This window comes from Hyperoodon ampullatus (genome assembly GCF_949752795.1).
Source record: "Hyperoodon ampullatus genome assembly, chromosome: 10".
Lineage (NCBI taxonomy): Eukaryota > Metazoa > Chordata > Mammalia > Artiodactyla > Ziphiidae > Hyperoodon > Hyperoodon ampullatus.
The window spans coordinates 46,321,305-46,334,823 of record NC_136923.1 but is presented as its reverse complement, the minus strand read 5'-3'; the positions used below and the strand labels follow the sequence as shown (position 1 = coordinate 46,334,823).

The following is a 13,519-nucleotide window of genomic DNA, read 5'->3' as shown; positions in this document are numbered from 1 at the left end:
AGAGGGAATCTGGATCAGCAGGACCTCAAAGACTTCAGACTGTCCCTCAAAGAATTTAAGTCTCCCTGTTCATTAACTTTTCCCAATTATGGCCATAGAGGCTGCTCTTAAAACTTCTACAAAGGAAAGTGACCCAAAAGACAGGACTGGAGACACTGGTGGATGGTTTCCCCGGCAACTACAATTCCTGTTGGCTTTTCAGTATTAGTTTGAAAAGCAAAGGCTCATTCTGCATGTGTGGATCAATGGGCTGGGAGATGACCTCTCCTCTTTCCTGTCACCTATTCAGGAGGCGACCTCCCATTTCTGATGGCTCTTACATCCATGGCTAAAAGAAATGGTGTTACAAACAATTCCTGTGGCTATTTGGGAGTCCATGACCCAGCCAAGGGCCAACCAATGGCTTTTCATTTACTGCTATATGTCTTGTAAATCCAGTCAACTGAACTAAGAGTTGTTTCCTCAGTGAACATGTATTGATTACTTAGCATGTGTCCGGGTTCATTCTTGCATTGGGAGAATAAATCATGGTTCCTGTCCCCTGGCGTACTGGCAGATAAGATGTTCATATAGATGAAGAGTTCAGTTAAATATCTACTGAGCAACTGCTCTCCTCCCAGGCTAGGGGGTGCTGGTTATGATGTGTGTGCCTTGGGTTATCTCACAGAGACCTCAGTGGGATTGAGTCCACAGCAGTAACCCCCTCATTAACATGCACTTGATTTTCTTCTCTCTCCTCCCTGCTCCTTCACTCCTGCTTCCTTGAGATCACTCCCAAGTAATCTCCCTGCACCCAGGTGCTTGTCTCAGCCTTGCTTTTGTGAACATCTGAACTAAGACAAGAGATTCTGAGGGAACTCATCATTAGGAAAAGGAAACTGTTCACCATGACCACAGCTACTTCTTTCTTTTCTGTCAAATTGCTTCATGTAATGGCAGATGACATTGGCTATGTGGGCCTTTGGAAAATTCCAGGACAAATAATGGCATTTCTAATACAAGTTCAAGAGAAAAAAATTCAAGATCCCAAATAGAAGCCTTCAAACACATTTCTAATCACAGCAAACATTCTCCTGACCTCCTTTAAATGGGGATCACTGTAACAAGTTTAAATTCTATGAATAATAAAGTAGGAGTCTCTAGTAGGTCCCTGGAAATTCCACTAAGTTTTGTACAAAAGCAAAATGGACATATATCTTTGAGATACTTCCCATGTCTTTGAGATACTACATGGAAAAGATCACATTCCTCTTTCAGGGACTGCTTTTGGGGATGCCTCCCCAACTCTGAATGGGACCTCACTAAAATTATTTTCACCACAATCAGATGGAAATTTCTAGATTCCAAACCAATAAACGGTCATAGGTTTTCTCTCACCTCTACTCTCTCTCCAATGACACATCTGGATATGGTTCCCACCCTTTCAGTTCCCTGCATGAAGCTAAGGACCTTCCACATCATGGGGCATCTGAATCCCAGCTGTGAGTCTCACTCAGTGATAAGAGGTTGGCTTGGGTGGGGTGGGGGGCAACAGAGAGGGCTCTTCCCTTTTCTATTCCTTTCCTGAGACAAGGGTAAAATTGGGGTAAAATTTAATTGCCATCTCACACTTGGTAAAATAGAAAAAGAACCTCCAAACAAGGTAAAATTCCATTACAACTTCCCTGGTCTTTATTCGTACTGAGAAGAAAAACCATTTCTCCTTCACATGAGCAGGGAGGTCTACATGTCAAAGACCCTCACAGAGGGACCTCAAGCAGGGGTTTGCATGTGTTCATGCAGATACCCTGCCCAACCCCCCTCATACCCTCTCCCGGCTCTACTTTTCTCCTAAGCATTTGTGACCATCCATCACCTACTGCACCTGCTAATATTTTTCTTGTTTATTATCTGTCTCCCCAACTAGAATGGAAGCACCATCAGTGCAGGGATTTTGCCTGTTTTTCTCTCTGTTGTAACCCAACAGTGCCTGATAGACAGTTGGTATCTTCAGTAGTATTATCCTGAAATTAGACAAAAGCTTGGGGGCAGGTGGTTTATTCGGGAGATGATCCCAGATACCAGAAGTGAGGAAATGAGGAGACGACAGACAGGACACAAGGAAAATTGTTCAATAAATGTTAACTAAATGGATGGAGGGAAGGGAGTTCAGTAACTGGCTTACCCTAAGGAAATTCTACAGCAGTGGGTCTCTAATTCTACAGCAGTGGTCAGGGGAGCACCACCAGCAGCATTAAGGAACTTGTTAGAAATGCAGATTCCTGGGCTCCATCTCAGGCCTACTTGCATCAGAAACTCTGGGAGGTGTTTGAACAAGCCCCTTAGGTCAGCGGTTCCCAACCTTTTTTGGCACAAGGTACCGGTTTACTGGAAGACAGTTTTTCCACAGACGGGGGTAGGGGTGGGCGGATATTTCACGCGGTAATGCGAGTGACGGTTCAGGCGGTAATGCCAGCGATGGGGAGCGATGCGGAGCGGCAGATGAAGCTTCACCAGCTCGCCCGCCACCCGCCACTCACCTCCTGCTCTGCGGCGGGTCCCTAACAGGCCGCAGACCGTTAGTGGTCCACAGCCCGGGGGTTGGGGGCCCCTGCCTTAGGTGATTATGCTCTATAAGAACTTTTGTGTTCTCAGACACGTCTTGGCCACAGTCACAAATCAAACGAGTTTCCCCAACTGAACTACACAGCAGCCTCGTGGGAAAACCAGTGGAAAACATCTAATCTGTAGCTCTGTTTCTAAAATGTTACCTTTAGATTGCAGAAATGCAGCAGCTTCTAGAGTTTAGAAAGGGGGACGGCAACCAGAGGCGGCTCCCCGCCAAGCTCCCCGCCCCCCCGCCGGCTCCCCACCCACCTCGACCCCTACAGTCCCACCGTCCCGGGAGCTGAGTACAGATTCCCATTTTGAAAGAATCACTTCCAAATCTTTCTCCGGGAGGGAAAAAAGGGGGAGGAGTGGAGGACCCCAGGAAGGGACGAGGAATGGGTGGCGACCCCCAAGTCCCAGGCTGGAAGGCCTCGGTGCGCTGAGGCTCCAGGGGTCTGTGGAGGAGCCTCGGCCAGGCACTGCTCCTGTTCGCGCCTAGGTGGCCGACAGTGAAATGGGGTTGTCAGTGACTTTTGCAGGACGCGGCGAACTGGAGCACCAACTAGCGGACTCTAACCCAAACGGCTTCAAGGCGGAGGTGGATGTAGACCCCTACGGCGCACTAGCTGGGGGTCGCCTAGCTACGGAGCCAGGGACGCGACCTCGCAGGGAAGGGCGCACAGCGGCCGCGGCGCCACCCGTGTCCCTACCAGGTGGTTGAGTGACGAGGGGCGAGGTCCTTATTTCAAAGCCGGCGGGGACCGGGCCCGGTGTGAGAGCTCGGGTACTCAGGGAAGGTGGGAGTGGCAGATGCCGATGCCAGAGGGGAATGGGGACTGGGAGGATTTTGGGGACACTCGCTGGCGCCACTTGGCCACAAGGAGCCGCGGCCACCGCGGGCAGGAGGTAGCTCCGCTCGGAAGAAAACACAGCCCTTTCCCAAACTCCGGGCAAAGCCCAGGGGTGTCATCCTCATTTTACAGCTATGTGAATCGGGGCCCAGGACGCCAACAGCCAGCCGTAGCCGAGCCCTTTCACTGACCCGGGAACCCTTGCCCTCGGAATCCTGGAGAACTTCGAGGGCTTTTCATGCGGCTGAGAACAAAGTGAAGACCCCTCTTCCCTCCCCCCGGAGGAAGCCCACTCTCGGGTCAAAAGACCAGAGCTGCTTGGGATGCTCCAAGAGGGGCCGACACTTCCTCCATCTCAGAATTACGCTTTGCTGACACCCAGCCTGGTCTAGCGTCCCCTCCACCCCACCCCCAGTTTCCCTTCTGGCCCCTCTGGTCCCCCGAGCAGACTAAAGGCGCGCGGGCAGCTTCTCCATCCCGGAGGAGGGTCCCCATTCCTAGGTCTGCCGCCCTGAGAGGGGGAGCTTCGAGCTGGAATGGGCAAGGGAGAGGGCGTGGGCCCGGCTTGGGGAGGAAGCTCTCCCGACAGAGACAGGGCTGACGCCGGACACCCCGCCTGGGACAGGTTCACCTGGCTCCGCTGGGCCATTGCTCCCTCTCTCCCCGCAGCCACCTCAATCTTTTGTCGCCCCGGTTGCCGCCCTCTGAGCACGTGTCGCTACCCGGCTGCGTCAGCGCTGGGTAAATAGATGACTGGCCAATGGCTCAGGCGGGGCTATTTAAGAGGCAGCCTCCTGCCCACCTACCGTGAACTTGGCTCGGCTCCCCCGCTGCTCTGGCAGGAACGCGAAGCCGGTCGCGTCCTATTCCGAAGGTAGGTTCCCCGCTTTGGGGGATCCAGGTACCAAGTGTCCTTCATCCAGGTGAAGAAGGGTGTCTTCACTTTTGTGCCCCTTCCGTTTCATTTTTCTGTTTTCTGTGTCTTCTTTCCGACAGCTCGAGAGACATTTCTTGAAGTCAGAAAGGACAGTGCGGGTGGGTAGAGCTGCTTTAGGGACTTCTACTCGCCGGCTTTGTTCTTCTCTCGCGCAGGCAACACTGGGGTATCTATCTGTTTGCTCGGATTAGCATGTAAATTGCGATTTGCTAGATGTTACACATCGGGGCAGTCTACTTTGCAACCTTTTCAAATAAACTACCGAGAGGTTTTAAGATTTAAAGTCATTTTCTGAATACTGCAGGGAAATTCAAGTCTTTGGGGAATAGAAACGTGCGTGTTTTATCTGCCGGCGGATCTAAAATGCAGCGGTGCTTGGCTGAAGCCCGATGACTGAGCGCAGATTTCTGATTTTCTTAAAAAAAAAAAAAAAACAAACCTGCCTGTGCTTTGCGTAGTGCTTTATTGCCAATTCCCATGTGCACCTTGAAGAAACTTGAAAGATGTGGCTTTTATTTATTGCTCCCACATTTTAAACCGTGCTTCTTGGTTTTTCACCATTTATTTCCCTATTGGAAGCTTCTTAGCTCTCTGGAAATGTGCTACTATTCCTCAAGGGTCTCATTTCTCCCACAGAGTCTTCTCTTTAGGATAATTTTCACCTATCTTTAATCTCTTGCTTTTCCAGTTAGGAGAAGAGAGACTACACTCTGTAACATTTCCTCAAACTAAAGGAAAAGAGAAGACATTCCTTCTGCTAAACAGGGCAAAGGACAGGGTCTCTCTCCGTCCCCCGCACCATTGCCCGACCCCGGCTGTGGTTTCCCCAAAAAACGAGCGCGGTGAGCCCGGACGCGCGCGCTGGGGTTACAGCTCCCTCGTGCTTGCACCTGCCTGGCGGGTCCCGAGCCCCGCGCGTTTGGACTGAGCCCCCTTCTCCGTACCTCGGGGGCCCGACCCTCCGCGAGAGCCCGCGGAGGCCCCACCTTTTCGTTCACTTTCCCTTCCCTCTGCCCCCCGCAGCCATGAACGGTGCCTTGTGCCTGTGCGTGCTGATGGCTGTCCTGGTGGCGGGCGCCCTGGCGCAGTCTGTGCCTCCCGCGGACCCCGCGGGCCCCTGGGCGCAGCAGGAGGACGAGGCCCCGCGGAGACAGCTGAGGGCCGTGCGGAGAGTGGACGACGAGCCCCGAGCGCACCTGGGCGCGCTGCTGGCCAGGTACATCCAGCACTCTCGGAAAGGTACGCAGGCCGCCTCCCTGTCTCTCCCTTCTGCCTCCAGCAGGAGCTAAGCAAGCCACAGTTTTCTCAGCCTCAAAGTCTTTCTCCAGGAATAAGGTGATTCAGCAGCTCAGTAGCTGAGTATATGGACAGCATATATGGCATATGGACAGCCCTGTCCCTTTCCTGGGCCTGGCTATCTCATCTATAAAGAGGGCATGAGGGTGGGGTTCCCCTCGGCCCCTTCCAGGTCTCTTTGAGATTCAGAGGGAGGCTCGTTCGTCTCTAGAATTCCTGGAAATCATGATTTGGACTGGCGCAGATTTTTTCCTACCAACTTTATCCACGGTGATACCGATGGTGAACACACTGACTGGGGAGCGGTATTTTAAACTGGACCAACACAGCTGGACAATAAACCACAGCTGCTGGGAGGGGTAGGGGTGGGCTCCATTCCCATGAGGCTCTCTTAACCTGCTGGTGTGCCACGGTCTGGATTTGAAACTTAACTCGTGGCTTGACAAGATGGGGAGAAAATAAAGGGCTTGGCTCTCCAGAATCTCCTATAATTCCATATGAAGATGAGAAGGGACCTTTTTACCAGGGGATTTCAGAAGGAAAGAATAGAAGATGATTTGTTATATTTCATCCTCTCATTGGGAAATTGTCCCAACTACCATCTTCTATTTTGCTTTCCTGCTAATTAAACTGAAAGATGTGGAAATACTAGTCAGATGACAGAGAACATCTGAAAATTTGGGGGGTGCCTGCTGATTGTCTGCCTGAAAATAGTTTAATATCTGTCCTTGGATATGGGTTGAATTTCAGCCAAACCAGTCTGAAATATCCTAGGCTTTTCATTGACCATAATCTGGAAGCCCCTTCATACCTTCAAGAAACATCCACCAGAAACAGTTGTGGGTAAAAAAGCCAATTACCAGATGATTTCCCTAGAACTGACACTCGACAGTGGCTTTAAACCACAAACTCATATAGGAATACCCGTCACTTGGAACTTTAGCTGCCAACACCCAGGATCAGCACTAACTAGAAAATAATCATGCTCTTCTATTTGACAAATATGAACTAGAAATAAGTATCTACATCTATAGAGTTTCTTTGACTGTTTTACACATTTTGAGATCACAGTGAATATTTACTCAACTCTAGTATATATTATGCTTAAAGATTCCAAACAAGATAATGCACCCTTTGGGGAGTGCTCAAGAGTTTATCATTAGAAACTGTCTGTAGAGCTTTCAATGATCTGAGGAGAAGCAATTCTGTTAGTGTACACCTGCCCCAAGTCCAGCAAAGCCCAGTGCTACATCTGTATTGTCTCTCTTCATCCTCACAACAGTCCTGTGCAGTAAGGTCTATTATCCTCATTGTGTTACTGTGGAAGCTGGGATTCTGGAAGACTGAGTGACCTACGTGAGGTAGCACATCTAGGCAGCATCAGGGCTGAGAGTCTACTCAAGTCCTGCCCTCCCTGGATCATCTGGACGCCATTCAGCTTCCCAGCTGTACTGCCCATTACAAGCTTTAAAATTTCAAGGAGCCCAGCCCTTCAATTATGTAAGTCAGGTGTAAGTGCCTACTCTGTGTCCACTAAGTGAGTGAGGACTTTGGTAAATGCACAGAACCATGTGCACCTCAGCAGCAACAGGCAGGAGGATGGGGCATATTGCCATGTGACTCTGCACAGATAACTGGGTCTGAGAGTTTTGCTGAATGCAAGGACTAATATTTCATCTGAAAGGTGTTGAACAATTAAACAGCAGGGGCTGTTTTTCCTCTGCATAGACTGGGGATACCTGCAAAAGGGTTGGAATGTGCTGGGGTGACGCTTAGTTCCAAAGCTGGGAATTAATTGGTGGGGGGGGGAGAGGGGAGAGAAAGAAAGGGTGGGGATGTAACCTGCTCTGTAGGGTTGTTTCTGGGTTTTAATTTAGCTAGCTTTATTTGATTATCCAACAAGACAGAATACCTGCTTCTGCATTGTCATCAATGAATAAGCCGTGGTCTGACTCGCTGCAGCCTGTGGGCAGGAGTTGGCAAGGGCAGCCTTGTACAGAAGAGCTCAATGCCAGCAGTGGGACCACGGTGGCTCCCAGTACAATAGGAACCATCGAGTGATCCTCCACCCCTCTGCCCTTGAAGCCACCTGGGCTTTGCCTGTCGAGGTCCCTTAGGGACCTTTCTTGGCCCTTAGGTTGTATAAGAGAAGGTATGATACTGATTTTCTACCCAGGAGACCACTCTCTGTGATCCGTAGGCCAGGACTGTCACATGCCTCATCATGGCCCTATCCACTCAACGTGAATCATTCCTGGACTCATCCTGTTCCCAAGGACTTAACTCCCATCCCTAAGGGCCCATTTCAGGTTCAGTTATTGTATTTTGGTCAAAATGGCTGAATTAAATTAAATTACCTCTTTGTTCTGCCCACCCTTCTTTGAGTGTTACTGAGGTGCTGAGATTTTAATCTGATGGTGTGCCTTTTTCTCAATATCATTTTTTTAAAAAAGAAGGTAGCTTTCAAATTAATAATCTTAAAACAGTATTTATCTAGCAATGGGACTGGATTCCATTTTTAAAAAAACATCCTAACATCAAAATATCGTAATTGCATTACCTTAAAAAGAGTCTGGCAGGCTCAGGGATATTAAGGGGTAAACTTTAGAAGTGGGTAGTACTGGGGAAATCCTGGGTTAGCACCTGCTTAGAGCCAGCTATGAAAGGGAAAACACCTCTAGGAGTACAAAAACCTAGGCAGGTCCCAGCTGTGAAAGGTGAGAGTGAATGAATTCACATAAATTAATACAGATCGCAAACCACACCCGCGACTAGAAAAGACTACCCTGTCTCCAGTTAAACAGACATGGGTCCTTCTCCTCGCTTAGATTTTGGCCCAGCAGTCCCAATATCTTGATACCTCTTTGATACCTTTCAGAAGGTGCATGTTAAGTATTGTCTGGCCTTTTCTATTGTTTTCCTTTACAAACTGAACATGAGATGCTCTTAGATATAATGGTCCCATTTCCTTCCTCTCTGCCCCTTGTAGCTCCTTCTGGTCGAATGTCTGTAATCAAGAACCTGCAGAGCCTGGACCCCAGCCACAGGATAAGTGACCGGGACTACACTGGCTGGATGGATTTCGGCCGGCGCAGTGCCGAGGAGTATGAATACACCTCCTAGAAGACCCAGCCTTCATCAGCACAACAGGAAGCAAACTCCTGACTCAGAGGAGGCAGAATAAGAAAACAATCACGCTCATAACTCGTTGTCTCTGATGTCTGACATTTAAAGTATCTATTTATTAAGTGTTCAGTGTGAAAAATCTGTCTGTAACGTTGTCCAATGCAACCATGCACTTTAGCAGAAATGTACAAGTGGAAGACAAAATGTTTCCCTCATCTGTGACCCACACTCCCCGTTCCTAAAGTGTTGCTATGCTATTAAAGTGATTTCATTCTGCCCCTTATTCCCTGTTTCTACTGAGGGCAAAGGGTCCTTTAATTCTCAGAACATTCAAGCAGGGATTCCTGATGTATGGGGCCCAAGGAAGAATCCCTGTGGTAGATGGTCCCAGAAAGGGCTTGAGAAATGAGGGTCAGGCATAGAGCTGGCTTCTCTACTTCAGGCCAGGTAGCCAGTGAAAGGCCCTTCTGTGTCAGCTCCACGGCCCAGCCCTGGCCTCCCTGGACCCTGGGCCCCTGTGGGGCACCATTGCAAAAAAACCTGCCCAGCTTATAGTACTACTCGTTTGTCTAGGTGAATCCCAGAGAGGCAGCTGGAGATGGAGGTTTCCATCAGCCCATCCCCACAGGGTGTTCTCATCTGCCAGCTCCATCCCACACCAGGGTTTCTCTGGGGGTGCTCTTGGCCTTTAAATAAATAATGGGGCAGCACTGGTCAGCACTTTTATATGTACTGGACCTCTCCATGGCCCTGTGGCACAGAGGTTATTGTCCTTTTACAAATGAGGAAACAGACTCTGAGAGATGAAAGTGACTAGCCCGTGGTTCCCCAGCTAAAGAAATTCACAGACCTGTGGGCATATGGCTCCTAGGTTAGCGTGACCTCCATCGCTCTAGCACTTCTCAGACTCTGGAGTGGGTATGAATCACCTGGAAATCTTGATGAACTGCACATTCTGACTAAGCAGTTCTGGTCTGTGGTTTAAGCAAGCCCCCAGGTAATATCTGGTCCTGGACCACACTTGGAGTCACGACATTATAGAAAAGAGTCTGTGATTACAACCCCTTGGGTCTCACTGTATTCCAGAGATATATTGCCGGGCATGCTTTGGGGGATCTGGTAGTACTCAGAGCAGAAGCTCTCTTTTCGTGGGCCACTCCCTCTATTGGGTCTCTGCCGGGATCAGCAGAGAGAACTAATCCAAAGGGATGTCCAGGGATCATCTAACACCAGCCATCACACAGCAGCCTTTCTGTACCTCCTGGCTGAAGCCCCCAGGAACCCAGGGTTTTATCCAGCAAAAGCCGCAGGTGGCCCAATGCAACAGGACATGCAGCCCCAAAGGGGACAGACATTGGAAAGAATGGTGGTCAGTTCAATTTTCAAGGAAAGCATACGCTGTTTGGTTCCATATCAGTTGGGCACCACCCAGTGACCAGTCTGGGAAATAGATGGTGGTCTATGTGTTACTTTAGTTCTCAAAGTCTTTGATATGCTAATTAGGACCAGATTCAAGCATGCATGGCTTGGGGTGAGCCCTGGAGTTCATGAAGGACTATATGGGGTTGCTTTCCTGAGCTACTCCCTTTCTACGATCTCCCCAGTACTTTCCAGTTCCCTGGGGCTCCCCTTTTTGGTCCTCCACCCAAAAACTTGGGGCTCTGGTTACCCTATTCTGCCACACACTGCCACATTTGGGCCCACGTTCAGGTCCAAGTAGCAGAAGAATAGAGAGAGAAAAAAGCAATGGGGATTGACTCCACCCTCTTGGGATCACAGCTCCTCTGATCCAAGAGCAAGTTTCCCCTTCCTTAGAGTTTTGGCCCTGGCCAGGCTCATGACTGACTGCTACCACAGCAGCTGTGTGTTTGCCTGGGGGCTGTGGCATGAAAGAAAGAGAAGAAAGAAAAAAACAGGGAATGTTCATGCTCCCTGGCCATTAGGAATTCCCTTTTTCACTCCTCGAGTCAGAACTAAGAGGCATCTCCTGGAGGTGTCTGTGGCCCAGACCCCACTTCTGGTCCTCAGTTGCGTTAGGCTCAAGAAAGCCCCCACCCATAGCCTTCAGGGACTGTCCCTGCCTCCTCTCTGCCCACCAGGGCCTGGTAGTTTCTGCTGAAATTCTAGGATCTTGATGAAATATTATCTCAAGATGTGCTGAAATTTAAAAACCCAGTCATTCACAGCATCAGGCTATTCTCTAAGATTGGTGGCTTATTTTATTATCTTAATTTTGAATCCTTTACTATGACTCCCAAGAGGCTTCTGGTTTGGGAAATCTCAAGACAGCACAAATGGGATTAATGACAAGTGGGATGTTACATCTAATCAAGCTCCAAGACTAACAATTTTTCTACCTTTCCTTTCCATGGCTTCCATGCTGGTCTGGGCACATGGAAGCAGGCAGAATTGGCAAGAGTTCAAGCCTTAGCTGCCCTAACACCTCTGGACTTCAGCCAGAGTGACTCGAAGTGTTTGATCTTCTTCCAAGTTCCATTCTGGAAAGGATTCAACTGCTCTCTGGTATCACCTCGTGTGGACTGTTACAAGCTCTTCACTAGCCCGACAACACGCATGGAAGTGCACCTGTGTGTCAGGCACTACGCTGATGTGGCAGGTACAGCAACCAAGAACTCCAGTGGGAGATTTACAAAAGCACAGTATAATGTTCCAAGAATGATGACAGGTAATATTCAGAGGCTGGGAGAGAGCAGCAGAGCTGGCTGAATTAAGGGGCAAGACAGCTGGGCAGCTGCCCCAGGAGCCAGTCTCAAAGAGACATCTAATCATCACTGCAGCATTGGAATCTGGGTATCAGTGAAATTCTTCATACTTAGTAACTTAGCTAACTGAAGAAATGGGCATCGATTCCTCCTCTACAGAAGATGGCAATGCCCTCAAGTGGACAGTTTTTTAAAAAACCACTCTTGTGGGTGCCAGCTTCTCTCCATAGAGAAACACGTTAAAATCTGCAGGATTCAGGCCTGCTTCTCTTTGCCAAGCTGCTGGTTAACCCACCTAGTCAGCTGAAATTTTAAAACCAGATAATTCAGGCCCTCAGACTGTTTATTCTAAGAATGGGTGATTTATTTTATCTTAATGTTGGAACTTGAATATGACTGCCAAAAGGCTCCAGAGCTTGGAAAATCACTCAATGAAACTGAAAAGAGAACAAGAACCACTGACAAATGAAATGCTTTTTGTAGAATTAAAACCAAGAAAAAAAAAAAAGAGGAACTCTTAGATGTATTTTGAAGATAACTTGGTAACTATGGTTACCTCTAATTAGTGAGTGCCTCATGCTTTCCAGATTTGAGTGGAGGAAAACTGAAGTGAAAAACAATTCCAAATTATTAAAAATGTTAAGTTCCATTGAGAGCATGTAATGTACTTTTGAAATGTAATTTAATGTCTGTTGAATCCAGTTATTAAAAAGTTGGTATTGCATTTTGGATTTTTTAATTTTATTTTTTTCTGTAACTTATCATTATTACATGTTACAAAAAATATTGGGATAGATCAATTTAAAAAACAAAACCAGGGGGGACCTTCAAGATAGCAGAGGAGTAAGCCGTGAAGATCACTTTCCTCCTCACAAATACATCAAAAATACATCTACATGTGGAACAACACCTACTGAACGCTGGCAGAAGACCTCAGATTTCCGAAAAGGCAAGAAAATCCACACGTACCTGGGCAGGGCAAAAGAAAAAACAGAAACAAAAGAATAGGGACGGGACCTGCACCAGTGGGAGGGAGCTGTGAAGGAGGAAAGGTTTCCACACACTAGGAAGCCCCTTCGCGGGCGGAGACTGCGGGTGGCGGAGGGGGGAAGCTTCGTGGCCGCGGAGGAGAGCGCAGCCACAGGGGTGTGGAGGGCAAAGCGGAGAGATTCCCGCACGGAGGATCGGTGCCGACCAGCACTCACCAGCCCGAGAGGCTTGTCTGCTCACCCGCCGGGGCGGGTGGGGCTGGGATCTGAGGCTTCCGGCTTCGGAGGTCAGATCCCAGGGAGAGGACTGGGGTTGGCTGCGTGAACACAGCCTGAAGGGGGCTAGTGCGCCACAGCTAGCCGGGACGGAGTCAGGGAAAAAGTCTGGAGCTGCCTAAGAGGCAAAAGACCATTGTTTCAGGGTGCGCGAGGAGAGGGGATTCCTTCCCTGTCTGCCCACAGAAGGCAGAGCACTGCCTAAACGAGCTCCAGAGATGGGCACGAGCCGCAGCTATCAGCTCGGACACCAGAGATGGGCATGAAACGCTAAGGAGCATTTCACCTCCTGCAGCCACCAAGAAGCCTGTGTGCAAGCACAGGTCACTATCCACACACCCCCGGGAGCCTGTGTAGCATGCCACTGCCAGGGTCCTGTGATCCAGGGACGAGTTCCCTGGGAGAATACATGGTGCACCTCAGGCTGTTGCAATGTCACGCTGGCCTCTGCCGCCGCAGGCTCGCCCCGCATTCCAGTTATAACTACCGTACCCCACACGCCCCAGCATGAGTGAGCAAGAGAGCCCTAATCAGCCGCTGCTTTAACCCCGTTCTGTCTTGGAATAGACCTTGGGGCCAAAACCAAAGCTGAACCCCAGGAGCTGTGCGAGCAAAAAAGAGAAAGTATAATTTCTCTGTGCAGCCTCAGGGGCAGCAGATTAAATCCCCACAATCAACTTGATGTACCCTGCATCTGTGGAATAGACAACTAATCATCCCAAAATTGAGGCA

The 13,519-nt window shown here is 49.2% G+C and overlaps 1 protein-coding gene across 1 annotated transcript; it reads left to right on the top strand.

Moving 5' to 3' along the window:
* Positions 1 to 5,402: 5,402 nt before the first annotated feature.
* On the top strand, positions 5,403 to 8,796 carry CCK (cholecystokinin; the record flags this gene model as incomplete). Its single annotated transcript, XM_079712786.1, has 2 exons — positions 5,403 to 5,616; positions 8,663 to 8,796. 2 exons carry the CDS (start codon positions 5,403 to 5,405, stop codon positions 8,794 to 8,796), a joined length of 348 nt encoding a protein of 115 aa, XP_079568912.1.
* Positions 8,797 to 13,519: the final 4,723 nt, after the last annotated feature.